The sequence below is a fragment of the Artibeus jamaicensis genome, unplaced genomic scaffold, assembly GCF_021234435.1.
Source record: "Artibeus jamaicensis isolate MK-2021 breed Jamaican fruit bat unplaced genomic scaffold, CSHL_Jam_final contig_1015, whole genome shotgun sequence".
NCBI lineage: Eukaryota > Metazoa > Chordata > Mammalia > Chiroptera > Phyllostomidae > Artibeus > Artibeus jamaicensis.
The window spans coordinates 12,661,882-12,687,695 of record NW_026521194.1 but is presented as its reverse complement, the minus strand read 5'-3'; the positions used below and the strand labels follow the sequence as shown (position 1 = coordinate 12,687,695).

At 35.7% G+C, this 25,814-nt stretch overlaps 1 protein-coding gene across 1 annotated transcript in view; it reads left to right on the top strand.

Annotated features, from left to right (window-relative positions):
- SPAG16 (sperm associated antigen 16) overlaps positions 1-25,814 on the top strand; it is a 752,806-nt gene that overhangs the window by 10,919 nt on the left and 716,073 nt on the right. Inside the window, exons 4-5 of the mRNA XM_053672035.1 lie at positions 5,658-5,776; positions 12,580-12,717. Of these exons, the coding sequence (XP_053528010.1) occupies positions 5,658-5,776; positions 12,580-12,717 (257 nt within the window). The remainder of the gene's footprint in view (positions 1-5,657; positions 5,777-12,579; positions 12,718-25,814) is intronic.

The following is a 25,814-nucleotide window of genomic DNA, read 5'->3' as shown; positions in this document are numbered from 1 at the left end:
TACTAAATGCAGCCCTATCATGTTAGGTGTTTTTCATTTCTATTTCTCTATCATCAAACCTCTACCTTAAGTAAGGAGTCGTATTTACTCTTTTTTGTTTTTTTGTCATTTTCCACATGGGGGTCACTTAGGCGTGACTTTGCAGTAAATGACACTTGCCATTAGAACTCTGCCTATTCAGTATCAATGGAGATTAAACCAAGGATCCGCAACACTCATGTACAGAGTTTGATATTTTATAAACACTCTATAATCTGTTCTCTAAGCTTCTCTGGTTTTTTTTATGGAAGTATTTGGCTCACAGGGAATGTTTAATGTATGATGATTTTTTTCTAATGAGGTTTACGTACTAATTTTACTACTGGAATATGGTGGGGGATGCTTTCTGATGATAATACCACCCACTAAAATACTATCTGTAAAATACTATGTGGCATTCCTGTAATGCTGAAAACTCATTTAGAAGTTGAGAATATTTTAATGATGATAGCAAAAATGTTTTTAAAGTGCCTAATATTTCATATCAACACTAATTGGGTAAGATGTTTTTAAAAAATGATCTAACCTTTTTCTACTGAGGAATGTGGAAGAAATCATGATACTATTATTTAGTTGCAGATTTGACTTCTTTAGTGCAGAATAGTATGTACAGACTTCTCTCCATATGCTGACTTATGTCAGTCTTTTCATATTTTGTAGACTTTCTCTGTCTAGAAACCCAGTAACTCCTTTCCAAAGTATCTGTCCACTCAAAAAAACAAACAAAACAAAACAAAAAACACCTCAAGAAGAGGAGTTCTTGAATCTGGAATTGATTGTATTCTGTTACAAATGGAGGGTTCTAGCTCACAGTAAACTGCATTCTCTAATGTGTCTTACAGACATAGTCCCTACTAGGTAGACTTAAAGTGAAGTCTACTATATAGACTTGTTAGTCTTTTAGATATCTCAATGCAGTAAATTACGGGGATAGTTTTAAATACGGCATTTTAAATGATATGCAACTATGTAAACATGTCAGTTGCATGATGTGTTTATTTGCTGCTCATCATCTTCCCTCTTGCTTTACATCATTAGGTAAAGGAGGATTTTAGAAAACACTGTACCACTCACTTGTCCTGGTTAGACATAAAGTAAATATGCCTAACACAGTGCTTGGTACACAGGAGGTACTAGATGAACAGCAGCCGAGTAAGTGAATACATAAGTGAATCACCGAATGAAATTATTATGACCCAAATGTAACTGCTTTTTAGTGTTTGATATCATGGTGGAATGTGTTTGCCATCCCAAGGCCAAGTCCAAGGAGCACAGCTAAGGAAGAAATACAGTGGAGTAGCCATCATATCTATTGAACAAAATATCAATTAATTCTTTTGTCAGTTTCTCAGAAGCTTTTTTAAATCAAAACCTTGCAAGAGTTAACTTGCTAAATTTCTGACACATTTATAGCTAGTTGACTTTAAGTTCTATGGTTTTTGAGTTCTTCAGAGGAACAGTGCTATGCAGAAATTTACAAAAATTACCCTTCAGCTTTTAAAATTAAATACAGATTTATTTTATGATAGCACATCAATTAATATATTTCTGATTTGTTTGTTATTTCTATAGTATTTTATCTTCAAAAACTAACTTTGAGCTGTGCCATGGGCTTTCTATTTCAAAGAATATCCATTGCCTATGAAACCAACTTCCTTTTGTTGTGATCTAGTTACATCTGTTTATAAATATGGTATATTGTCTTCTACATTAGAGGATGCACTTTCAGTGGTCCTTATTCAATGAGCACTTTCAACATTTTCATTCAAGATTGAAAGAGAAAGCTCATTTTGTTAGGAAAGTTTAAATATAGTTAAAATAGTGAAAAATAATTAAAGTCATTATAATAATTGAAAGTTGGAAATAATGTAAATAGTCTTTTGTTAAATAAACTAATACAAGTGTTTATTGAATCGTTGATATTTAAATAAAGTGTTATGATTATCCGTATACATTGTTAATGTAGATGAACATTTGAGAATTGATTGCATGTTTTATTTCATGAAGTTTAAATTGTGTGCGATGCAAAGCAGTTTCCTTAATAGGCGCAAGGTTTCTGACTCTGAGATGAAATATATTTAAGGGGATTATTGAAAAAAATTAAGAAGGGTAGGAAATGTTATTAATTTGTAACAGATGTGTGGTTTTGTTATACTGCCAGGTATTTCTTGAAACTAAAGTCTTTTTTCTAAATATGAATATAAGTGGAGATAGGATACACACATTTATATTCCTTAGAGATATTTTATGTATTTGTGAAAAAAGTCCAGTTACGTTCACATGGGGTTTCCCCCCTCTAAACTGTGAGCCTTCTTACTAATAGTATTATTGCCATTTTGGGGGGTATAATTCTTTAATCCCTTTGGTTCTTGGCTTTTTGTTTGGGGAATTTTGGTGGTGCACTCTCCAAGGTACTTTGTATTGCTATACTTCTCTAATAACTTAGTTTTTATAAAATTCTAACTTTGATCTGTAGAGATCACAGTAGCAAGGCACACAGATAATACACTTCTTAGGTTTCCTGGCATCTCCTCTCCTCCTCCTCGTCTTCCTCTGTGGATAGAAGGCGTTTCTTTGAAATGCCAAGTGTTTTTATAGAAGACAGGTTGGTGACGGAACAAAACTGTTATGTCATTTAACATATTTATCAGTAGTTCCGAAAGTATAGTTGGCATCCGCTGGGGGTTTGTGCCGTCCTCCATTTTCTGACTGCGTATGTCTGGGTTGAATTTTCTTCACATGGCTCAACCAAGGTAACTTATCACAGCAGGTTGATGCAGAAGCAAACACTGGGGTCCAGCCACCTTCTCTGCATGTTACAGAGATTTGCAAAACTTTTAACAGTGCTACTCTTCGTACTAATTTATTTTTGTCTTCGCAAAATATAGTTCTGTTTTATAAAACTATGCCAATTTATGTTACTGGGTAAAAGTGTTCTTATAGTTACTTAAAAATAAATACTTAAAAATTTAATTTCTAATATGGTAACTATTGATAGATACAATCCATTGAAGCAAAAGCCCTATGTAGTTTTTGAGTATGAACATGTACTGAGAACATAGATTTTTGAGAAGTTTTATAGAATTTTATGATAAAATTTTTCTGGTATAGTTATTCAGATTTTTCTGAATTTCAGTTATTCAGATTCAAATATTTTTGCCAAGAATTATGTTGTTATAACAAAATAATCTGGGATTAGTAAATTTGTATTTCTTTTATTTAGACCTTCTTCAGTCCACTGGACTTCCTATTTATTTATTTGTTTGTTTATTGTTGTTTCTGAAAGCTTATTTTTTTCCTTTACCATTTAGTTCCCTTGACTCGCTCTAAACTTCAACCTAAGAGTTTGCCTAACAAAGCCTTTATTTGCCTACTGCTTTATCATTTTTCAAAGCAGCTCTCTCCTGTTGCCCTCATTACACTATCTAGAAACCTCTCTACTTAGGAAAATTCAAATTTATAACTTCAATGTATAAAACTGAACTATATGCTAGAGTCACCTTTGTCACCAGCAGACTATTGGGTCACATGTGAGTGGGACATATTTTTATAATTGAGCAGTCTTCAAAGAGAGGCATATTTGCTAGTTAGTAAAGTACTTGCTCTTTTTGTACTTATTCTGAGGTACTTTATTAACATCATCATTAAATTTATAAAGCCGTAGGAGAATTGTATAAAATGTGTAATAGAGATCAAAGTGCAGCAGAAGATTATATAGAATTGTTAGTATGCGTATCAGAAGTATTCAGGAAGAGGGAGAAAGAAAACACCTTTTGGAGACTGCAGGAACCTTCCAGCGGTGTCGCAGCCGTACATACCAACATGCGCACACACAGCCGCCCACAGGCGTGGGAAGAGCCTAAAGGAGGTGCATTCTCCCGTTTTAACCTCCCGTGTTCCCGATTCCTTCAACTGCCATTCATCTAATCCTATGAAATACCATATTCAAGTTGATGGACCCCAGATTTCAAGGTAGTGTTTACTATTGTATAACAAATGTTTGCATCTGACTGTATTAGGCCCTCACCGGACAATTCCGTATAATTGTCCACTGGAATGCAAGACTCGAGGTGAGCACAAGAAACTGTATTTTGCCATGTATAATGTGCACCTGTGTTTTTTGGTCCCAACTTTCAGGAAAAAAAGCTTTTGTTTTAATTCAATTTTTTAAACTTATTTATATTTAGAAACAAAACCAATGATCATATTTCAGGTTATTATTTTACATACAGATATCATTATTGTTTTCTAGAGTTACACTTTTAATGCATCAGCATAAATAAAAGAATTAAAGGCATTGATATAGATATGGAATTAGTACTACCCATGTATAATGTGCATCCTTGTTTTTTCCTCAAATATTTGGGCAGAAAATGGTGCACTATACGAGGCCAACTGTGGTACCTACCACTGTGGCACCTCTCGTGGTGTTTTGTACAGGGTCCTGAGTATGTTAACATTGTTATATAATACCTTTAACAGCAATTTTAGAAACGGGAGTCTAAGTTACTCTGCTCAAGTTTTCTAAAAGAAATATTTAAAACTCGTAGTCATTTTAGGAATTTTCTGTAACCCCCAAATTTGCTTCAACTCTCCACCATTTTGAATGGTATAGCACCTACAAGTAATTCACATCAGTGTCAAATTGTGTATAGTACTTTTTTTCAAATGTTTATTTATTTATCTATTTTTAGAGAGAGGGGAAGGGAAGGAGAAAGAGAGGGAGAGAAACATCAGTGTTTGGTTACTTCTTGAGCACCCCTTCCTGGGAATCTGGCCTGCAACCCAGGCATGTGCCCTAGACTGGGAATTGAACCGGTGACCATTTGGTTCACAGGCTGGCTCTTAATCCACTGAACTACAGCAGCTGAGGCTGAATATAGTACTTGTGAGAAGAACTTCTTATGGCAACAGAGATTCTTTTTCCTCACTGTGTTTCTATGTAGTCATGCTGTGTGTTCTGTGTAACCTGGTCTGTAGCTACTAGCAGTGTGAGGAGGAGAAATGGGAAGGAAAAGTCCACTGCTGAGTTTCTGCGTGTGTGAGAAACTAGGTCTGTCTATCCAAATGATTGACAGTTAAATTAAGAAGTTTCTCCTAATGAAAAGAAAATGAATGCAGGCTAACAAGGATGATGCCTGCAGACAAGAATTGGATGTCTTCAGACAATCCAATTACACTCTCGCCTCAGGGCCTTTGTACTTGCTAATGTTTTGTCTGGAACCTCTTCTGCAGATTTCTGCTCAGATGCTGCTTTTTCGGGGAAATCATTCTTCATTCGGTTACATGCTTAGCAGCCAGATTCCACACACAGTTCTGCCCTACTCTCAGCTCCCTCTAGTTTTCATCCTCGGCTTTTTTAATGTGGACATTTAGTACCATCTACCATACTATATTTTTAAAGTGGTCACTCACTTTCTGTCTCCATCCACTTGGTTAATAGTTGTGAGGACTGAGTCTTGCCGTTTTTATCACTGCTTTATCCCTAGTGATTACCCTTTGATTATTGTCCATCTCAAAAAACATAGTTGAAAAATGAACAAGTAAGTGAATAAATCAATGCCATTAATAAAAAATTTGATGATTCCAAAATAATTAATTGTGCATTTAAATTTCAGGAGCAGAAAACAGTCCTTCCTTCAAAGCGTGAAGTCCCTGAAGTAATAGAAGACTTTCTCTGCAACTTTCTGATCAAGATGGGAATGACCAGAACTCTTGATTGCTTTCAGTCTGAATGGTAAGTAATTATGTAGATAAAGAGTTCTCTGGAAATGCTAACAGTGTTTCATGTGTACACTTGTAACCCTCTTAGACACTGAAGTCACCCAGTTTATGCAAAGTGGATGAAATGGGTGGAAACCTGTCCCATGCCCACGACTGAAACCATGGCACACCTCCCCCAGACCCGTCTGTGGAAACACACAAATGCACATCCTCGGGTACCAGTTTCCAATACATTTATATCAACACCATTGTCAGATATTCAAAATGAGGTGATTTTCAAAAGTCAAGTAACTGGAATGCATTCTGGAGTTATATGATATAATACAAAGTGACTTTATGAAATGTTTTTCCTAATATTTTCTGCAGAATTGGTCAGGGCATTATTTCCTGCATTAAGAAATCCTACTAACAATACCACTTTGCTTGTTTTTCATGTAATGTAATGGTCCGCCTTTTTCTACTCACACAAATGATTGATTCTCTTTTTCTATAAATTTTTCTTCACGTTAAGGAACATGTATAAAGGTCCCGTGGATGAAGCCAAAGGAGGGGGTAGGGTGGGGGAGAAATGGAGACAACTGTACTGGAACAACAATAAAAAATACATAAATATATAAGTTAAAATTTTTCTTCATGTAGAAGTAGAAGTGGAAACATTTCAAATGATAACTAAAGACAAGATTTTTTTGTTACAATTGAAATATTTAAGTCATATGTTATAAACTTTAGCAGATATGCTGTGTTTATTCCTTTGCTATAGCAGTAATGTCACCAGGCATGTTTTCAGAGTCCTGGCATTCTTCAATAAAATGTTATTACATAATCGGATATGAAAATATGTTTGGTCTTTAAAAACCATTGCATATTATAGAAAGGGGAATTATATGGTATATGAAGATGTTTATAATGTTTTTTAGATAATCCTAATTTTAAATGTAGGGGCAAGCTTTCATTTTTACTAATACATTTATGGTGTAGTTTTTATCTTTTGCTTTTCTTTGGGTCTCATCTACTTGGAACATACACATAGAAGAGATATGTTTTAATACTTTAAATTGCATATTTAATGTTAATACATTAAAGGAAGAAAAACTTTTATTATAGTTTCGGAAAAAGGTCAAGTTTAATGGCAGTAAAATAATATTGTTCCAACTAAATGTGGAAATTGTGTAAATGATTTTTATGAAAATGCCCCTAAAACATTTACAAATGCATTATAAGTACATTTTTGTAAAAGTAGATGATTAACTTGTAGTACTAATGAGATGAAAGATTAATGAGGTTCAGTTACCTTTTCTTCTTCGGAGGATGTGTGTTAGCACATACAGCGCTCACAGGATTGGTCAGCCTAAAGTGTTAAATGATCCCCATGGAGAAATGTGGAACCAGCATACTCTGCACAAATAGATACTTGTCATATTATCTTTTCACATTTAGCAATTGAGAGGAAATTTTAGGAAACTACAATTGTGGTAGGAATTTTAGAACACTAAGTAAGCATGCCACTTAGCATAATATTACAATCATTAAGTAAAATTTGTGTGAAATATCTTAATATATGGGTTTAATAATACAGTGGTTCAAATAATTTTATCCTTATCCCTGGCAGCCAGTTTGTAATGAGATCGCAAGTTGCCTGCACTGTGATTACACTGTACTGGCTGCTTTTACTCAGGAAGAGCATCTCTGACTTTGGTCAGAGAGAGACCTTTATGTATTCAGCAGAGTGGGATTATATGAATATTAAATATATTACTTATATCATTTTTACTATGGAGAAAAACATACAATTGCTATGAATTCTTTAAAACAAGGTTTTTCCATTGTTTGATTGTAAAACAAAGGAACAAAAAAACCCCAGACCAAAAAACCTGAAATTTGACTTATGTCCTTTCAGTCGTCAAACAGTAATTGAAGTAAATCCTTTAAATCTGGGGTCAACAAACTAAGACCCCTGGGCCAACTCTAGCCTGCCTTTTGTTTTGTAAATAAAATTTTCTTGGAACAGAACCATGACTTTTAAGTTATTGTTCGTGGCTGCTTTCAGGCGATAACAGCAAAGTTAATTAGTCACAGCAGAAACCGTATGGTCAAGAAACCTTTTTTTATTTCTTGCTGTTTACAAAAAAAAAGATTTTATACATATATATGTGTGCATATGTAATATATATCTCTTTAGAAGAACTCTGTGGACAGTGATGATTTCCATGGAGGCAAAAATGAAGAGGGGTTAAAGCGGACAAAACATTCAGTGCGCTTTAAGCACCCTCCCTGAGCACGTGTTACTCAGCGCTGGACTCCACTGGGCCATCGTGCTGCTGTGAACGCAGTCAGAACTCATCCACCAGGAACAGACGTTCTTGCTCTTCTTTACCTTTCCCTCTGTGGTTCCTCCCATCCTCTCTAACTCTTTTTCCCTGTATAGCTAAATTTTTTGAAAATAAGTTTTTTTTCTTTCTTTTTTCACTCCTTCACTTCCTACTCAAATTCTTGCTTATCTCCAGTTTGGCCTGTGCTGAAGATTGGGTGGTAATAAAAATATCATAGGTAATAGTAAAGTTATTTATGATATTTTACTGCTAATTTAAATTTTTAATTGTAGAAGAAATTATAAATTTTGTAATAGTATAGTCCTGTAATTTTCAAAAGAGATAAATATTGCTGCTTTTAGCCAATAAAATTTGGCATAATTTATAGAATTACTCCAACGTGGGCAGTGTAGTTAAGACTTTCTGGTAATGGGTAGGTTTAGAGCCAGAGCCTAGAACTAACATGACACCTTCTGTTGCACGGTGTGTGTGGGGAGTATATGTGGTGCTGTGTGTACGTTACTGTCTCTCCCTGAAAACCACACAACTACTTTTTGTTCCTTCGTCATTGAAACCTATCGTTGTTTTGTCAGTTGATTAGGATTTGACTTCTGATTATGGGTCATGTCGTAATAATTGTTTTCTCCAGCCCGGATTCAGTTAAACACAGGAATATTGTGACTGTTCTGTCCTGCTAACTTTTACTCTGCTACAATATGTTAAATTTGAGTTCTGTAAATATATATACATAGATTTTATGTACTATGTTTTCAAGAAGGCAGGCTTGAAAGTGAATACTTAACATGTGCTTTATAACCAAAACTAATGTAGTCTTCATTAAATATGAAGCATTTAAAAATATTTAAGAAGATAAGCTTAAGAAGCTTATCATTCAGGAAGGCACTTTGTTGTCATTTTTTTAGTTTAGTATGTATTCATGACATTTAAAAAATTGTTTTGCCTTACGTTTTGTTTCTTAGGTACAGTTGTCTCGATTTTTCATGCTTTTTCTTCTTCTCCCAACAACTGTATAGAGCAGGGCGCTGCTATCGTACCTCCATTGTGTGGGTGGGCTGGGAGAGGTTAGGAGGCCACCGTGTGTGGCAGCCAGTCAGTGGCGGTCAGCACCTCTCCTCCCCGCCATGCTGAATTGTGGAATTGTACAGGGGATCTTGGAAAAATGTCAGTAAAGGAATATTTTGATTTGTACCCGTTTTCCATATTGGCTTGAAGAATCAAGGGGCCAGTACTAGACTTGTTCAACTGTCCTCTATCTTTCTTGTGAAGCAGTTATGTCGTGACAGTGCTGGGGATTCCAACATCCTCAGTTTGGGCAATAGTTAAAGCAGTTTTGTCTTCACTTGTGAAATATTTCTATAATTCTCTTTGTAAATATGGAGGAAAGATTCTCATTTGATGCTTATTACCTAGATGATTGTTTTTCGGGCTTTTATATGCTGTGCCTTAAGTGCCATCTTGAAGGAAAAGTAATGCCTACTCTTACTGCACCAGTTAGATGTTCACCGAAATTCTGTCATAGTAGTTAGTCATCATTTGTGGGAGTGCGTGTTAAACTCTTTAGGTATATACACATGTCTTGTGAAAGCTTATGCATATTCTCCATGAAATATATGTATTTCTCTCTGTATCACTGTCATTGGTTTATGGACCTTGTGGTGAGTATGAAGAACATTAATGTAAATTCACTGGCAGTAGTTCAAGGCAGTTCTATTGGTAGTGTTTTATTTTCAGTTCCTAATACTTACATGACCATCTTTTCCCCCATATGAACAGTTTCATTTTTATTTTAAGGGTAAGTGACTAAGGAGGAAGAAGTAGAGACCAGGATATTTCTTTAAAATTCACACACAGATACACCTGAGACAAAACCAAAAAATCTTATGTAGGAGAATGTAGATTTGACTGAGAATATATTTCCAGATTTTGTATATTAAAATTTCTAATTTACCTATAGAATCGTAAGTTTTAGTGAGTTTAAAGTCATGTTGGGTATTTTTACATGTGTGGCATAATTTTTGCTTGGTAAGTGACTTCTGAATATTCTAAGATAAATGTGTTGTAATGTGTTATTTGTGTTATGTCTTATTTTAATTTATTTCATTACATATTTATTTGCAGAGCATTTAAATTAGAGAATGACTCTATATCACTGTTTTTCTTATTGAAATAATTTCTGTAGTGATTTTTTGTGCATTAAATAAAGCGAGTTGCTGAAAACCAATTTTATGCTCAGAAAAACTTTATGGTCCAGTTCTTCTGTCAATCCATATGTCTTTTCTTCTGAGATAAGTATAAATCACATTTCAAATTGGATAAAATAGTGAATTTATGATTAAATGGTTATCTGTTTGCTATTTTAGAAATTGTGGCAAGTATTACTTAATATTGATTCAATTATCTTATCCTTGTGGATATTATGCAGGGCTTCTCTTGACTTTTTCTTAATTTCAGATAACATGTGTAACATCAAAACATATGACTCAATGTGCAATAAAAATAAAAATGTATAATGTGAAAATATTGATAATTATACATTTTAAAACTAATGTTTAGTCCATCCATAGCAGATTTGTTTATTTTTAACAAAGTAGAGATTTGTTTATTAATAACTTTATTACTTGAAATGTTTTTATGCTTCTGTTTTATATTCAGCTTGGTTAATTTCTACATATAATGATTCTAATTGTAACTATTTACAAATGTGAATGATCCTCTGATGTTCCTTCTTATTTCACTGACACAATAGAAGTGCCACGACTCCTGCCTGCCTCTCTACCAGCCTGCTGCCTCTGTCCTCAGTTACCCTTTGACCTGTCGCAGGGCCTGTGCATACACCTAGTCATCTAAGGCCACTCCTGCTCTTCCCTGCTGGACCCCAGCTCCTCTGGCTACTCAAGGACATTGTCCCCTTTCTGTCCTGCACTGTACACTTTCCCCCTTTCCGCTAGATCATTCTCATAAACATACAGATGTGCAATAATACATCATATATTAAAAGAAAGAAGAAATCAAAAAATATCCCGAACTCTGTATCCTTTTCTAAGTTCATCTTGTTTTCTTGGCTCTGCATAAATCATACCTCCTTGGAAAAGTTGGTTACCACGAGTCCTTTTCAACTCTCTGATACCTCTAGGTTGGCTTTCTTTCCCGTGACTTCCTGAAACTTACTCCAGTGACTGCACCTTGCCCACGCTCCGTGCAGCGTTTGTCACTGTCATTCATTTCCTCCTTCTCACCACACTTCTTCACTTGGTCCCTTAGGCACTGTGCTCATATTCGCCCAGTACCTCACTGATTCCTCTCCGTTTTCAGTCTCTGTTTAGCAGTATTCCTCTTCTCCTCATGCTTCCGACAGTCCCTGGACTCTTCACTTCTCTCTTTCCATATTGCAATGAACACAAATAGGAAAAGTTCCTTGATTTCTTTAACCACCCAGTGTCTACTGTGTTTGTCCTCATCTCAGTAGATGCCTCTCTGTTGCTCACCCCAAAATCTCAGAGTTATTCTTGACTTCTCTTTTTAATCAACATCTGACAGCTGATATGTAATAAAAGCCTGTTGGCTCCACCTTTATAAGTATATCCAGAAAAGACCCATTTTTCATAATCTCTACTGCTACCTGTTTTGTTCACGCCACCATTCTCTCTCTCCTGGACTATCACAGCACTCTCCAAATTAGTCTGATTCTGTTCTTGCTACTCTGGAGTTAGCTTATTTCAACTGATGCCAGATAAGTCTTTTAAAAGCGTAAATCAGATCAGTGTCACTTATCTCTCACAGCCTGCCTGCGACTTCAGTCCAGTTCAGAGTCAAACCGCACCCCTCCCTCTGCCTCCCTCCGGTTGTCCTGACCCACCTCTCACACTCTCCCTCTTGCTCAGTCAGTTGGCTCCACCTCCGGACACTCTAGATACACTGGCTTTTAGCTTTCTACTTTACATGCCAAGCACTCCTTGTCTCAGGCCCTTACATTTGCTTTTCTGTCTGCCGAGAATGCTCCTCTCACACACATCCACATGGCTTATTCCTTTATTTCCTTTAGTTCTCTGCTCAAATGTCACTTTTTCAGTCATGCTTTCTCTGGACACCCTGTACAAAGCGGTGCCAACAACCTCACCCCTCTCCACTCCAGTCTCTCTTACCCTGCTTTATTTTATTCATACAGAACATGTCACTATCCACACCAGAGTCAAAACTCCATAAACTGCATGAGGTACAGCCTTGAACCATTTGGTTAATTTCTCCAGTGTCTAGATTAGTGCATGAAACCTAGCAGATGTTCAGTTACATTTTATACACCTGATGATATTAGTACCTAACAATTCATCAATCCTTAGAAAGAATTTATGAATGTTAACATTTTAATTTATACAAATAATACAGCAAACTAATTTCTGTAAACATTCCCGAAGACTTAAGTTTTTGAGTTGTACATAAGCAAATTAAGAAGAAACAACATAAAGCTTTTTGTTTCATTTTATTCTAGGTACGAATTAATACAGAAGGGTGTAACTGAAGTTAGCGGTGGTGAGAAAGTCCCAGATGTGTACACCCAGAATATGCTTTTAGAAAATGAAAACAAAAATTTGAAGAAAGACTTGAAGCACTACAAACAGGCAGCTGAGTATGTCAGTTTTTAATTGACTTTTTTCTTTATTTTGGACTAAGTAAAAATAAAGAGTTAAATGAGGCTAATATGTGGGTGGTGGTTAATGTACCAGAACTTTAATTCTGAAGAACTGAATTACATTTAAGTTCTAGTTGGAAAGAATGTGAAAGGCTTCACTAGCAAACTAATTGGACAGATGACCAGAACATTCCCAACTGTAACTCATCAGCTAGGGTGGAATGCAGGGCCTGTGTAGGAGATGATTAATTTGTTGTATAACTTTCACCTCTGTATGTATTTTGATAATCTTTTCATGGTTTGTCAAATCTTCCCCTGTGAAGATAAGTTAACTCCTGAAATAATAATAAAATTACAGAAATCAGAGAGGAATGAAGAAGCTGGTGTATTTCTGGTAGAAGAATTTCAGTATTTGAAAATTTCCTGAAGGAAACTTATTTAGGAATTTTCTAGAGTAAATTTATACATACAGGAGAAACTTAACAGAAGTTAAATCTCTCTGCATCTTTCTTTTTTCTAAAATTAATGGAAGACATGCAGTTTTGGGTGAATAGATTTCAATGAACAGTGTTATACTGGCAAAGACAAACCTGTGAGTGTGTCGACCTGTGTAAATCTGTTCCTGTGAGACAGTGTTAGATGGAAAGTCAGTGCTTGCATATTGAGTAAAGACAGTTCAAGGTTTGTTCATTAATTTTTATTAAACTATTTAAAGAAGAGCTTTCTTTGTTAAAGAATCAGATTAAAACAAAAAATAGATTAAAATGCCATATAGGAACGTAATATTTTTAAGATCTTTGTAAGAAAAGTTTACCTTGATGAAATAAGACTCATTGCATACTGACAGAAACATTTGACATAAGCTCCTACTTTTAAAAGGAGGTGGTAAATTGTTATTTATTCAGTCACATAGACACTCATACAACTGTTTTTTCAAGTTATATGAATTTTATATTATCTGTGGATGTGCCGTTTGGCCTTCCACATTTTAGGTAGAAGTGTATGATGATTCACAGAATAATATGCTGTGAGGACCAGCGATCTGTCTATTCTAGGTTCCAGTTCTCAGAAGCAATTCACGCCGTTGGCCCGATGCCCACTGGGGTCTTGTGCAGATGCCTAATGGGAGCAGCGGGCATTTGACGAGCAGGTGTTTCAGAGTGCTGCCTGGCATCCCGCGTCTGCTCCTGCACCGTCGCATTGTTGCTTTGTTAGCTCGTTTTCTTTGGAATAGTGCCTCTTTGTGAAATGAGTTTTTCCCCAGTGGTATTGAATAATCCTGTTGATTGCTGGTTGTTTATATTTAATAATTATAATCGATACCATATAAACTATTAGCAAATGAAATTATTAATGTAACGTTAGAAGAAACCATGATTAAAACAGATATCACTCAGATCTGTCCCTTGTTTTTTTTTAAAAATAATCTTTAAAAAGTTTTTTTTAAGATTTTATTCATTTATTTTTAGAGGGGAAGGGAAGGAGAGAGGGAGAGAAATATCAATATATGGTTGCCTCTTGTGTGTCCCCTGCTGGGAACTGGCCTGCAACCTAGGCATGTGCCCTGACTGGGAATCGAACCTTGATCCTTTGATTCACAGGCCCGTGCTCAACCCGCAGAGCTACACCAGCCAGGGCCTGTCCCTTGTTTATGTTTGCTAAAATATTAGATTACTAAATGTTTATAAAATATACTGTATTTGCTAAAATGTAGTGTTAATTTCACTGGTTTACGGTAATCTCTGAAATCTATCTTATTTGATATAATTATTTTTTAAATATATTTTTTTATTTTATTGATTATGCCATTATATTTGTTCTATTTCCCCCCCCTTCATTCCCCTCCACCCTGAACACCCCTCCCCCACCATTCCCCCCCTTTAGTTTATGACCACATGTCTCAAGTTCTTTAGATTCTATATTTCCCATTCTATTCTTGCCCTCCCCCTATCTATTTTCTACCTACCATTTATGCTACTTATTTTCTGTACCTTCCCGCCCTTCTTCTTCTCCCACTCCCCTGTTGCTAACCCTCCACATGATCTTCATTTCTATGGTTCACTCCTGATCTAGCTGTCCTCTTAGTTTGCTTTTGTTTTAGGTGTGGTTGTTAATAACTGTGAGTTTGCTGTCCTTTCACTGTTCATCTTTTTTATCTTCTTTTTCTTAAGTAAGTCCCTTTAACATTTCATATAATAAGGGCTTGGTGATGGTGAACTCCTTGAATTTGATCTTATCTGAGAAGCACTTTATCTGCCTTTCCATCCTAAATGAAAGCTTTGCTGGATAGAGCAATCTTGGTTGTAGGTCTTTGGATTTCATGACTTTATTTGATATAATTAAACTCTAACAAATTAGAAAAGGAAGATATTTATTTGCTTTAATCTACCTGACACAGACAATTTGAAGGAAAGATAATTGGCCCTTGGTAGAAGCCTAATATTTATATCACTGAGTGGATATTAAGCTCATCATCTTTTCACAGTGCACTTTGGTGAAGTGCGTCCCTGCAGCCTGATTCTGCTGGAGACATTCTCAGAAAATGGAGAGTTTTTCCATTTTTAACAAAATGGAAATTTTGTTAAAAGAACCCATAAACTATATCTGTTATGTCACAAGTTTGCCCAAGTAGTAATATTTCATCAGACAGATTTTTAAATTTGACTTGTAAGGCTATTTTCCAGTAGGAATCAGTAATAAACATGGGGTTCCCATGATGGAATTTGACCTGAAGTTTTTCTTTTTAGGATTAAGGCCATTTCTTAAAGCAAGATTTGTTATCTATTGTCTTGATTATACTGGTACTATTTAATGATATAGCTAGAAAAATCAGGGAGATCATAAAGCTATATGCTTAATATTTATCTAGGGGAAAGTTGCCCTGGAAAGAGTATTGAACTTAAAGTTCAAATACCTAGCTTCTAATATTCTACTTATTAACTCAGCTGTCTTATTGTTAAGCTGGGAATAATTATACATAATATTATTTACTTCTGGGGAGTGTTGTGATAATTAAAAGAGACAGTCTATGTTAGATAGCTGTGCCGATCACAGAGTGCTTTGAAAATGGCAGCTCTTCCTGTGGATATCTGTGAGGGCTGTCATCCCCAGATCTTTTTAGTCCTCACATTGTTAACATTTAAAAAAATTCAGCCCCGATGAATCAATCATGAAGGAAGAAATGAAAAGGGAAAATCTTTCACTGTGAAATATCATTTGAATTGCTAAAATTAAAAGTGAAATTGTTTTTCTGTTGTAAGCAATGGTCATTTTAGAACAGAGGGTTTTCCTACACTTGCTCCAAATGTAGACTGTATTCTAAAATAAAAAAAATTGGGGTGTGGTATGTATGTATAATGGTGACAGATGTTGATTTAGACTTATGTGATATGTAAAAAATTATTATGTTTACATCTGAAATGAATACATTATTTTATGTCAGTTATGCCTTGATATAAAAAGTTTGGGAAATAACTTTCTGGAAGTTTTCCTCACAGCCGTTTTTAAGGGGAAAATGTATTATTAAAGAAGATTTATACTTACATTGAAGGTAAAAGTGTATAATGTACTAGTTACCGGAGAGGAACAATACATATAGTAGTTTAACATTCTTTTTTTGTAAAAGGAGAATACAGCTGTACTTTTATTTTGAAACATACATCAATTATTATTTTAAATGCAGAGATGTAGAATTTAAGTGTGACCTGCCACACTTTTGTGAAGAAGTGTCTCTTTAATGAAGACTGGAAGACATCACTGGAGTTACAAAGTCTCCCAACAGTTAAGACACCATTGTGCAAACCTTGTTGTATTTGGTAGTTGACAGGTCACAGTATTCACCTCAGTCTAAGGCCTATGAAAATGATTGCAAGTTTAATTAATTAGGAACCTGTTTGTTTGATGTTGTTTCTTATCTTGACTAGCATTTTCTGCCTCATTTTCATAATGTAGGTATTGTACATCATATTCTCAATTTGATGGCTTGCTCCTGAAAACACCATTGTACTCGTACTTTTACATCCTGTAGTCTGGCTTCCACGGCTCCTGTTCTCCTGGTTTTCATTGCTCCTCTCCCCTAGCTCTGCAACAGCATCCTCTCCTGCCTTTCCTTCTGCCTCGTCGGCAGCCTCTTTTTCTCCCCTCACCGTCATCCCATTTACACCCTGAGACACTACTGCCCTGTAACTGCACGTGGGTGTTGGCAGATACGGATGTGTCGGGTGGTGGTTAAGTACAGGGAGGAAACACAACATGGGTAGAGAAGACAGCGATAAAGGGTGTGTCGTTGTAGATAGGCGAGGGAGCGAAGTCCTTTCACTGTTTGAAGATACTGAGAAAGAAGGACTCGTGTGAATTTGGGAAAGGGAATTCCAGGCAGAGGGAAAAGGAAGTACATAGAGTTTATGGTGGGGACAGCGTGGCTTGTTTGGGGCTTAGTGAAGGAGACCATAGAGACTGGAATGAGGAGCTAAGTGGTAGAGTCCCTTTTCAGAATTTTTCTTTTTTCCTCTGGGTGGAATGTGAGGCTAATGGACAGTTTTGAGGAGTTGGCTCCTGTGTAGGAAATGACTGGATGGAGGGACATGATAGAAGTAGGGAGAACATTCTTATATTCTGCATAACCTTCTCATAGATTGACTTATGATACAGTGATAATGAAGTCAGGTGAGCTCCTTGTGGCACAATGAAGTCCCAGCATCTGCTGTTCTCAAACTCTTCATTACTAATCCCTCTCAAGCTTTGGTTCAGAACAGATCCAGTGTTAATGACAGCAACACAAATGCATGATGCTCTGCCATATAGTATATGTGAGAATATAACTTTCCCTCACTCCCCTTGTGTGTAAGTGGGGTAATATTACCTGTCCTTGATGGAATCACTTAGAAGTGTTTAGCACAGTATGCGGCACATGGTCAGTGCCAAATCAGTATTCTGTATTGCAAAACCTTTTAAAAACAAGTCACTGCAGTTTACACTTATATAACTTATATTCTATTTCCTTATTCATTTTTCTCTATGCTTCGGCAAAGTGATGGAGGCAAAGATTGTGTTTGTCTCATCCATGACAGCATAATTAGCATAGTATCTAATGTACAGTGTATGTTAAGTGGGTAGAATAGTACCATTATCGTCTTTATCAACCTTATTGTTAGCAGCAGCAGCCACACTCGAATAAACAACCAAAGTGGTATTTCTTCTAGAAGGCAGGTACATAGCAATTTATTTACATACGTTGCCTTTTTAATTCTTGAAAAGTAGTGATGGAACTGGAAAGCATTATGCTGAGTGAAACAAGCCAGGTGGTGAAAGAGAAACACCATATGATCTCACCTATAAGTGGAACCTAATCAACAAAACAAGTGAGCAAAATAGAACCAGAGACATGGAAATAAAGAACAATCTGGCAGTAACCAGAGAGGAGGAGCCAGAGGGATAATATGGGGGGCCATCAAGGAACGTGTGTAAGGGACACATGGACAAAGCCAAAGGGGGTGGGTTTGAGGGTGGGAGGTGGGGATGGGTAGGGCCGGGGGTGTGGTGGGGTGAAAATGGGGACAATTTTACCTGAACAACAATAAAAAAAGCATATAGAAAGTAAACAAAGTAGAATAATAATCCTCATGGGCCTTATTAGCACATCAGTTTACTGCCAGTATTTAATTCCTACCCCCAGATGCTCCACCCCACAAATAATGTGCTAACTTTTAGAGTTATTTTTACAGTTAATATATATGAGTTGAAATGTACAAGTTAGAGCTATATAATTTGGATGAAGAGATCATGTCTTGTGACTCATAACCATCTTGATACATAGAATATTTCTGTGTGTTCAGAAACTGTCCTGGTCTGCTTTCTTAGGCATTTCCTGCCCTAGCCGTCACTGCTTTGATTTTTTTTCACCTTAGATTAGTTTTGCCTCTTTGAGAACTTTATAAATAGAATCACAAAATGTTTAGTATTTGTGTTTGGCATCTTACGCTCAGCATCAAGTCTGTAAAATTTATGTATAATTTTTGTGTCTATCACAAATTTATTCCCCTTCAGTGCTGTGTACTGTTTTGTTGTAAGGTATATACCACAGTTCATTAACTCCTTTTCTATTGATTTGTTCCTAACCGTGGTTGTTATGAATAATACTGTTATGAACATTTGTGCACAAATATTTTTGTGGGAATATGTTTTCTTTATTCTGTATAAAAAGTTAGGAGTGGGATTTCTGGATCGAAGGGCAGATGTACGTTTAACTGGATAAGAAACTGCCAGTCTGTTTTCAGCGTAAAAGCTGGGCCATTCTCACTCTCGGGAGCAGGGTACGTGAGGGATCCTGTTGCTTCACATCGTCACCACAGTGCGTTGCTAGTCTTTTTTGCGTTACAGAGTGGCAGCTTGACCGGGTTTAGATATGCATTTTCCTGATAATTAATGGTATTTAATTTTGAGTGCTTATTTGCTGTCCATTTAACCTGCTTTTGTGTAAATCTTTTGCCCATTTTTATTTGGATTGTAGTTTTTGTTTTATTGTTGAGTTGTAAGAGTTCTTTATATATTCTGGATACATGTTTTTTCAGAATGTTATTTCCTCCCAGTTTATGAGTTGGCCCCTCAATTTTTTGGTTTGCAGGCCAGCGCTTAGTCCATGGAGCTGCACAAGCCAGGGCGAGCTCCTCAATTTTTTAATGATGTTTTTGGATAAGTAGAGGTTTTAAATTTTGATGACATCTTTCTTATGTTTTTGCAGTATTGCTTTTGACGTTTTGTCTAAGAGATCATTGCCTATTCCCAGGTCACAGAGGTGCTTTCTTATATTTTCTTCTGAAATCTTTAAAGATTTAGAATATTTACTTCAGTTGATCACTTATCTTTAATTTTTATGTGTGATAGCAGGTAGGACGTAGAGGTAAATTTCCTATGGGAATAACCAGTTGTTCCAGCACCATTCTTTTTTGTTTGTATTGTTGTCCCTGTTTCCCTCCATTACTCTCCCAGCATCGTCCTTAAAAAGAATTTTCATTTGTCATTGAATGCTTTTGGCATTTTGTTGAAAATCAAATTTATGCTGTAGTTGTGAGGGCATTTCTATTCTATTCTGTTCCATTCATCTGTTTGTTTACCTCATGCTAATACCATACTCTTGATTATTATACTTTAAGTTCCTTTTTTAAAAACTAGATTTATTGGAATGACATTGGTTAATGACAAATGAATCCCAAGTGCTTAATTCTAAAATACATCATCTGTCTATTGCATTATGTGCTCACTGCCCAAAGTCGACCCTCCCTCCCTCACCATAGAGTAGCCCTCATTACCTTCTTTATCCTTCCCCTACGCTTAAGTAAGTTCTTTTTAAAAATGTATTAATTAATTTAATTTTAGAGAGAAGGGAAGGGAGGGAGAAAGAGAGGGTGAGAAACATCACTGTGTGGTTACCTCTCATGCATCCGCACTGGAGACCTGGCCTGCAACCCAGTCATGTGTCCTAGACTGGGAATTGAACTCGTGACCCTTTGTTTTGCAGGCTGGCACTCAGTCCACTGAGCCACACCAGCCAGGGCATTTTTAAGTAAGTTCTTAAAGTCAGATGGTATTAGTCTTTCAGTTTTGTTCTTTTTAAAAGAAATTTTGGGGATTATGTCCTTTGTATTTGCATATAAATTTTAGAGTCACTTTGTCTATTTTTATAGGAAGGCAGGTGTGTGATTAGCATTGGAATTTACTTGAATTTATAACTTAATTAGGGAAGAGTGTGTGTGTATGTGTTTACATATACATTTTGAGGGAGAAAAAATTGATGTATTTATAAATTTTAGTATTCGTGTAGTATCCCCTGTTTTTTTCCTATGGAACACAGGTAGGGAACTCTGCTTTAATATTTTTTTTAATGGAAATGGAAAATACATAGACATGCATACACTGTAAGTATACAGCGGGACGAATTCTTGCAAAGTATGCAACCAGCACGCAGATCAAGAAGCAACCATTCCAGGCACCTGTTTGTAGTTCCTTCCACTCTCTGCTCCCCTGGAAGGATGGCTGTTCTTCAGACTGACATAGATTTGTTTTGTATTGTTGAGCTTTTTAGAAACAGCCTCTTTCTGTGTCTGTTTTCCTTTACTCAGCGTTATGCTTCTGAGGTTTCTATGTATTCAGCATGTACTTGTAGTTTTTATTGTCCTTGCCGTAATCCCTTCTATAGTGTTTCTAGTTTTTTATTATTAGGATCAGTTGTTAGTGATTGTAATTTTTCACCTACTGCTTTTTGTCTCTTTGCACAGCCAGCTCTTTACTGGAGTATTCCTTCCAACTCTAAATGGAAATCTGAGGTAGAATTTTTTTATTGTTCTTTATTCCTTTCTTTTGTTTACCTTCCCCCTCCCCAAAACCTTCTCGTTCTCTGGAAGGAGCAGTTCCACATCTGCTCTCTTTCTTCCACTCCAACTTGCAAGTCTAAAGCCGAAGAGACAGTTTCTTGAATCTCATGAGAAGCCTGGTGCAAAGATACTTTCCAAACTTTCCTGTGGCCCCTAAGGTTGTCCATAAATAATGATTTGAAATGCTACATGTGTGCTTTATATTTTCCCAAAGTTTCACTGGGATTTTACTTACCGCTTTTGAACATCTTAATTTCACTTGCTCTGTCACAGACAGATGAGGCCCAGCTTAGTTTGGTTTCGGAGCTGGTACTTAGCCCAAGGTCTCCTATACCCAGTAATACTGGTAAGTGGTGCGGCCTGTCTGCATATGAGCATCTGACTTTGTGTGAGTCCCCCACCCTTTCCCAGTGGCTCAGAAACTCACATCTTGTTTTCACTTGGCCTGTGTATACATTTGATTTTGCCCATCTCAATGTTTCTTCTGTCAGTCTCAAGCTCCCAGTTTTTGACCTCAGATACCTTTTTTATTTTGTATTTTTATTGACATTTTTTAAATTGTTGTTCAAGTAGAGCTGTCTCCATTTCCTCCCCACCACTTCTCCTCACCCCAGCCATCCCCACCTCCCACCCTCCATCCTACTCCCTTTTGACTTTGTCCCTGTGTCCTTTATACATGTTCCTTGACAACCCTTCCCCCTCATCCCCCAACATTCCTTCCACCCTTCCCTCTGGTTGTTAATTTCAATGTCTCTGGTTATATTTTGCTTGCTTGTTTGTTTTGTTGATTAGATTCCACTTATAGGTGAGATCATATGGTATTTGTCTTTACCACCTGGCTTATTTCACTTAGAATAATGCTCTGCAGATCCATCCAAGCTGTTGAAAGGGTAGGCGCTCCTTATCTTTAATGCTGCATTTTATAAAGGATCTTGAGATTTATGCCTTTTACATCAGATTATCTAGTGTATATATTTTGTTTTTACATTGTGAGCTCCATGCAATAGGGAATGTGTCTTGTGCTCAGCATATCCCCGGACCTTTCTGTAGCCAAGGTGGGGGCATAAATGACTGTGTGCTTTTGGCATTTTGGCTCTTTAGTTAAGCAGTTAAGCTTTTAATGATTTTTAGAGTACTTAATTGATGATTTTGTCCCCTTTCATGGAATTATTTTGGAATAGGAATTATTTCCCCTTCATGGTGGAAACTGGAACAACTTTTTATAAAGTTAAGTCTTGCCCCATTTATAGTACTATCTTCCTTTGCTAGATGATGTTAAGGAAGTACAATGCAGACCATAAAAAGTTATATTGAGAGGCCAGAAGATTAGGCAGAAAAATGATACTGATTGGGATTATTAATTAAAATATTAACATGTACCATTGAAATACTGAAATACTTTCTTTTACCTTCTCCCAGAAAATATAAAGAAGGTATAATTAAATTGCAATTAATTCTGAGGAAAAATTAAGTGCTTTACTATGGGGTCCTAATTGCACTTACAAAATTTACTTCTATAAAAGGTCAAGAAGTACCCAGCTTTTCCAAAGACCCATTTAATGAAATGACTTTCAAAAACAAACACTGTGGAAATAAAGATAATAATGAGGCCCATAAAATTTTATGCTCTAGTGTTTAGGTAATTGCTTGTTAAATTAAGATGGTATTTTTTTTCTGGACATGGGTATAGCCCTCTCTTTTTTGGTTAAGAATATAATGAAAGTTTTCTTATAGTATGGTTGAAGTCAATTTTGTCTATTTAAAAATTATTGCAATATTAATTTTACTGAGTTAAACTAATTTATAACCAATTTAAGACAATAAAATAATTGGTTATATAGTACTGTTATCACAAAATACATTGATTCAAGTTTGCACATGTGAAAAAATGAAGGTTTGCTTTGACTAATGCAGGTAAACAAGAACAGGTTTATATGCTTCCTTTTGCCAAATTATTTTAACAAAATAACTCAATAAACCTATTACTAAATGGTTACTGTAATATACTTAGAAAAAACTATTTAGCTAATAAATCATTTTACTGGGCATCTACTTAAAATAATTTTTTAGAGCACACTCTTAAATCACATTCATATTTGGAAACATGGAGTGTGGAGAGAGTGTTTTTATAGTATGGTAAAATGTGAGTATATAAATATTTTATACTTTAACTGTAGATGTTGATATGCTGGTTTCCTGAAATGGGATGTTATATAGTGATGTGATCCTGCCGTTTCCTTAAGGGCAGAAGCAAGTAAAAGTGTGTTCTTTATGATATACAAATGTAAATACAGTGTTTCACGGTGTAACTCTCACTTCATTATACTTGAAATAGAATCTCTCTGGTTCCTGTCTTAATACAAGTTTATTTTTAACACAACATGCTTTGCTAATATAATGAGAAAACACTACATAGTTTAAAATATTAATTGCTTATGAATATTTTAAACTTTATTTTTTAGTACTTCTTTTATGTTCCTTTTATTAAGCAGATGGGCAGCTGGAAGGTCATAATAGGAAAAGCATCACCATGAAATGAATTTAAATTGTTCTACTGAGCAGACTTCATTTGTGCAAACAGAAAGCAAGTCCCAGAAAACCAATTTAATGGTCAGAAAAACTTTAAGGTCTAATACTTCAATCAATTCTTATGCTTTCGTTTCTTGGATGAGTACAAATGGGCCTTTAACTGTGTGTTTAAAAAGTGAGTTGATGCAATGCTGCACGTTTGTGCTTCTGCTTAAAAACATTTTCCAGCATCGCTTTTCGGCATGAAGAGTGAGGCAAAAGTAGCTATGCAGTTGTGAGTACGTGAAACTCATATTTGTGTTATTATTTATTAGTTACTTTATTATTTTCCATATGAACAACTGTAAACCTAGTTTTGCCCAACCCTGTATTTTTTAAACCTATTTTGGCTTTAAATTGCAGATAAGATAAATGAAACATAAATTTATGTATATAATTCATCAAGTTGTTTAAAGTAAGTGCATTCTTACTAGATTAAAATAGATGTTCATAAAATTTTAAATTGTTTTTAAATATAGTTTCACTAATGATTATGAATTTTGATATTTTTGGTCTGTTACATGATATCTATCTATTCGCATGCCCCCTATTTTAGGTACATACATTTAGTTGTTAGAGAACTTAAATATATCTTTTCTACTATAGTAAATAGCAGTACTAATATGATGATGATGACGATGATTGTTTTAACATTTACTGAATATTTTCTATGTGTCAGACAGCATATATAACTGATTTACGTGCTTGCTTCTAAATGAATGAGAATTCAGGTGTTCTTTGTTTTCACAACTAAATGCCAACTCAGACATTTGCTTTTTCTAATCACTCTACTTAAATTCTCTCCTCCTCTTCATGTCCTACCATTGGCCACATGGTGGTGGCAGAGGGGTCTTTCTTTATTAGTCCTCTTCATTCACACACAGAGAGGGTTAGAAATGGAAAAAATGAATCATTTGTTCCTCTGGTGATTGGCACATTCATCACATGATTTTTCCACACAGTATTTAATGAGTATTTTACTGCACCTTCAATATGTTAGCATGGAAATGAAGTTGAGGGTTAGGTGGTGGGAGTAGACCATGAGTATTGCGGCATGTTGTTCATTTACATATAGTAAACACCACATCAGTGGTAGTAAAATAAAGAGTAATACAGGTCATCCTCACTAAAAAGGAAAGGGATGGGGAAAAAAGGGAACTTGTAAAAATAGACAGGCCCCTGTTACCATATGCCACATGTGACTTGATCTGGCAGCAGGAAATCTCACTGATCATAACGTGCTCCCTCAGGACCCTGGACACTTCACCTTGTCCCACTTTTTGGCCACATGCCAGTCACTGCTCCTCAGTGACTTCTCTGACACAGCTCCCAGAGCAGCAGTCTCTCTGCATACATTTGTTTTCTGTGAATCTGAATTTTGAAATATGTGATACGGAGAAGGAGATTTACTCCATCCCGATCATGATCATCTGGTGAGAGAGGTCAGCGCTCTGATTCAGTCTGTTTCCAGAACGTGAGTTTCAGGGCAGCAGTACTTTGTCAGTTAACTAAGACTGTTGGATAACTACTTTTTCATTTTAAATTGCACTTTACATTTTTATATTGAAACATATTATGGGGTGAGTGAAATATTTCCATTAATTTTTCACATACAGCCTGGGCTTATTAACATTAATATTCTTGCTTTACACCAGGAGTTTGTAGAAGATATATCTCCTTGAAGAATGCTTCAGTATTTCAGTACTGAATTTGAAAACCTTTCTCATCAAATTACCAACTATTTTAGTAATATGATCTGCTGGTGGTGTGTTTCTCATATGTATTACCAGAATAAAATCTTGGTTTTTCAGAACTTACATGCTTACTTTTTCACAATTATCAGAACTAAATAAGTCAGCACACTCTTTTAATTATGTATTCAAGCAAGTTCAGAATTAAATTTTATGAAGTCTTTTCCTTGTAATTGTTTTGAATTATCCTGTTTTATATGTATTTTAATTTTATAAACACATTCTTTTTGTAAGTAGATAGATTATGTTATTTTGGCAGCATATCTTCACTTTTACTTTACCTAAATAAAATGTGAATGAATGCTATTTTTGAAATTACAGGTAGGGTTTGGCCCACTCACCCCCCCCCCCATCCTAATATACATTATGTTGTTTGGGATCCTTCAATGAGAATTATAATGGAATC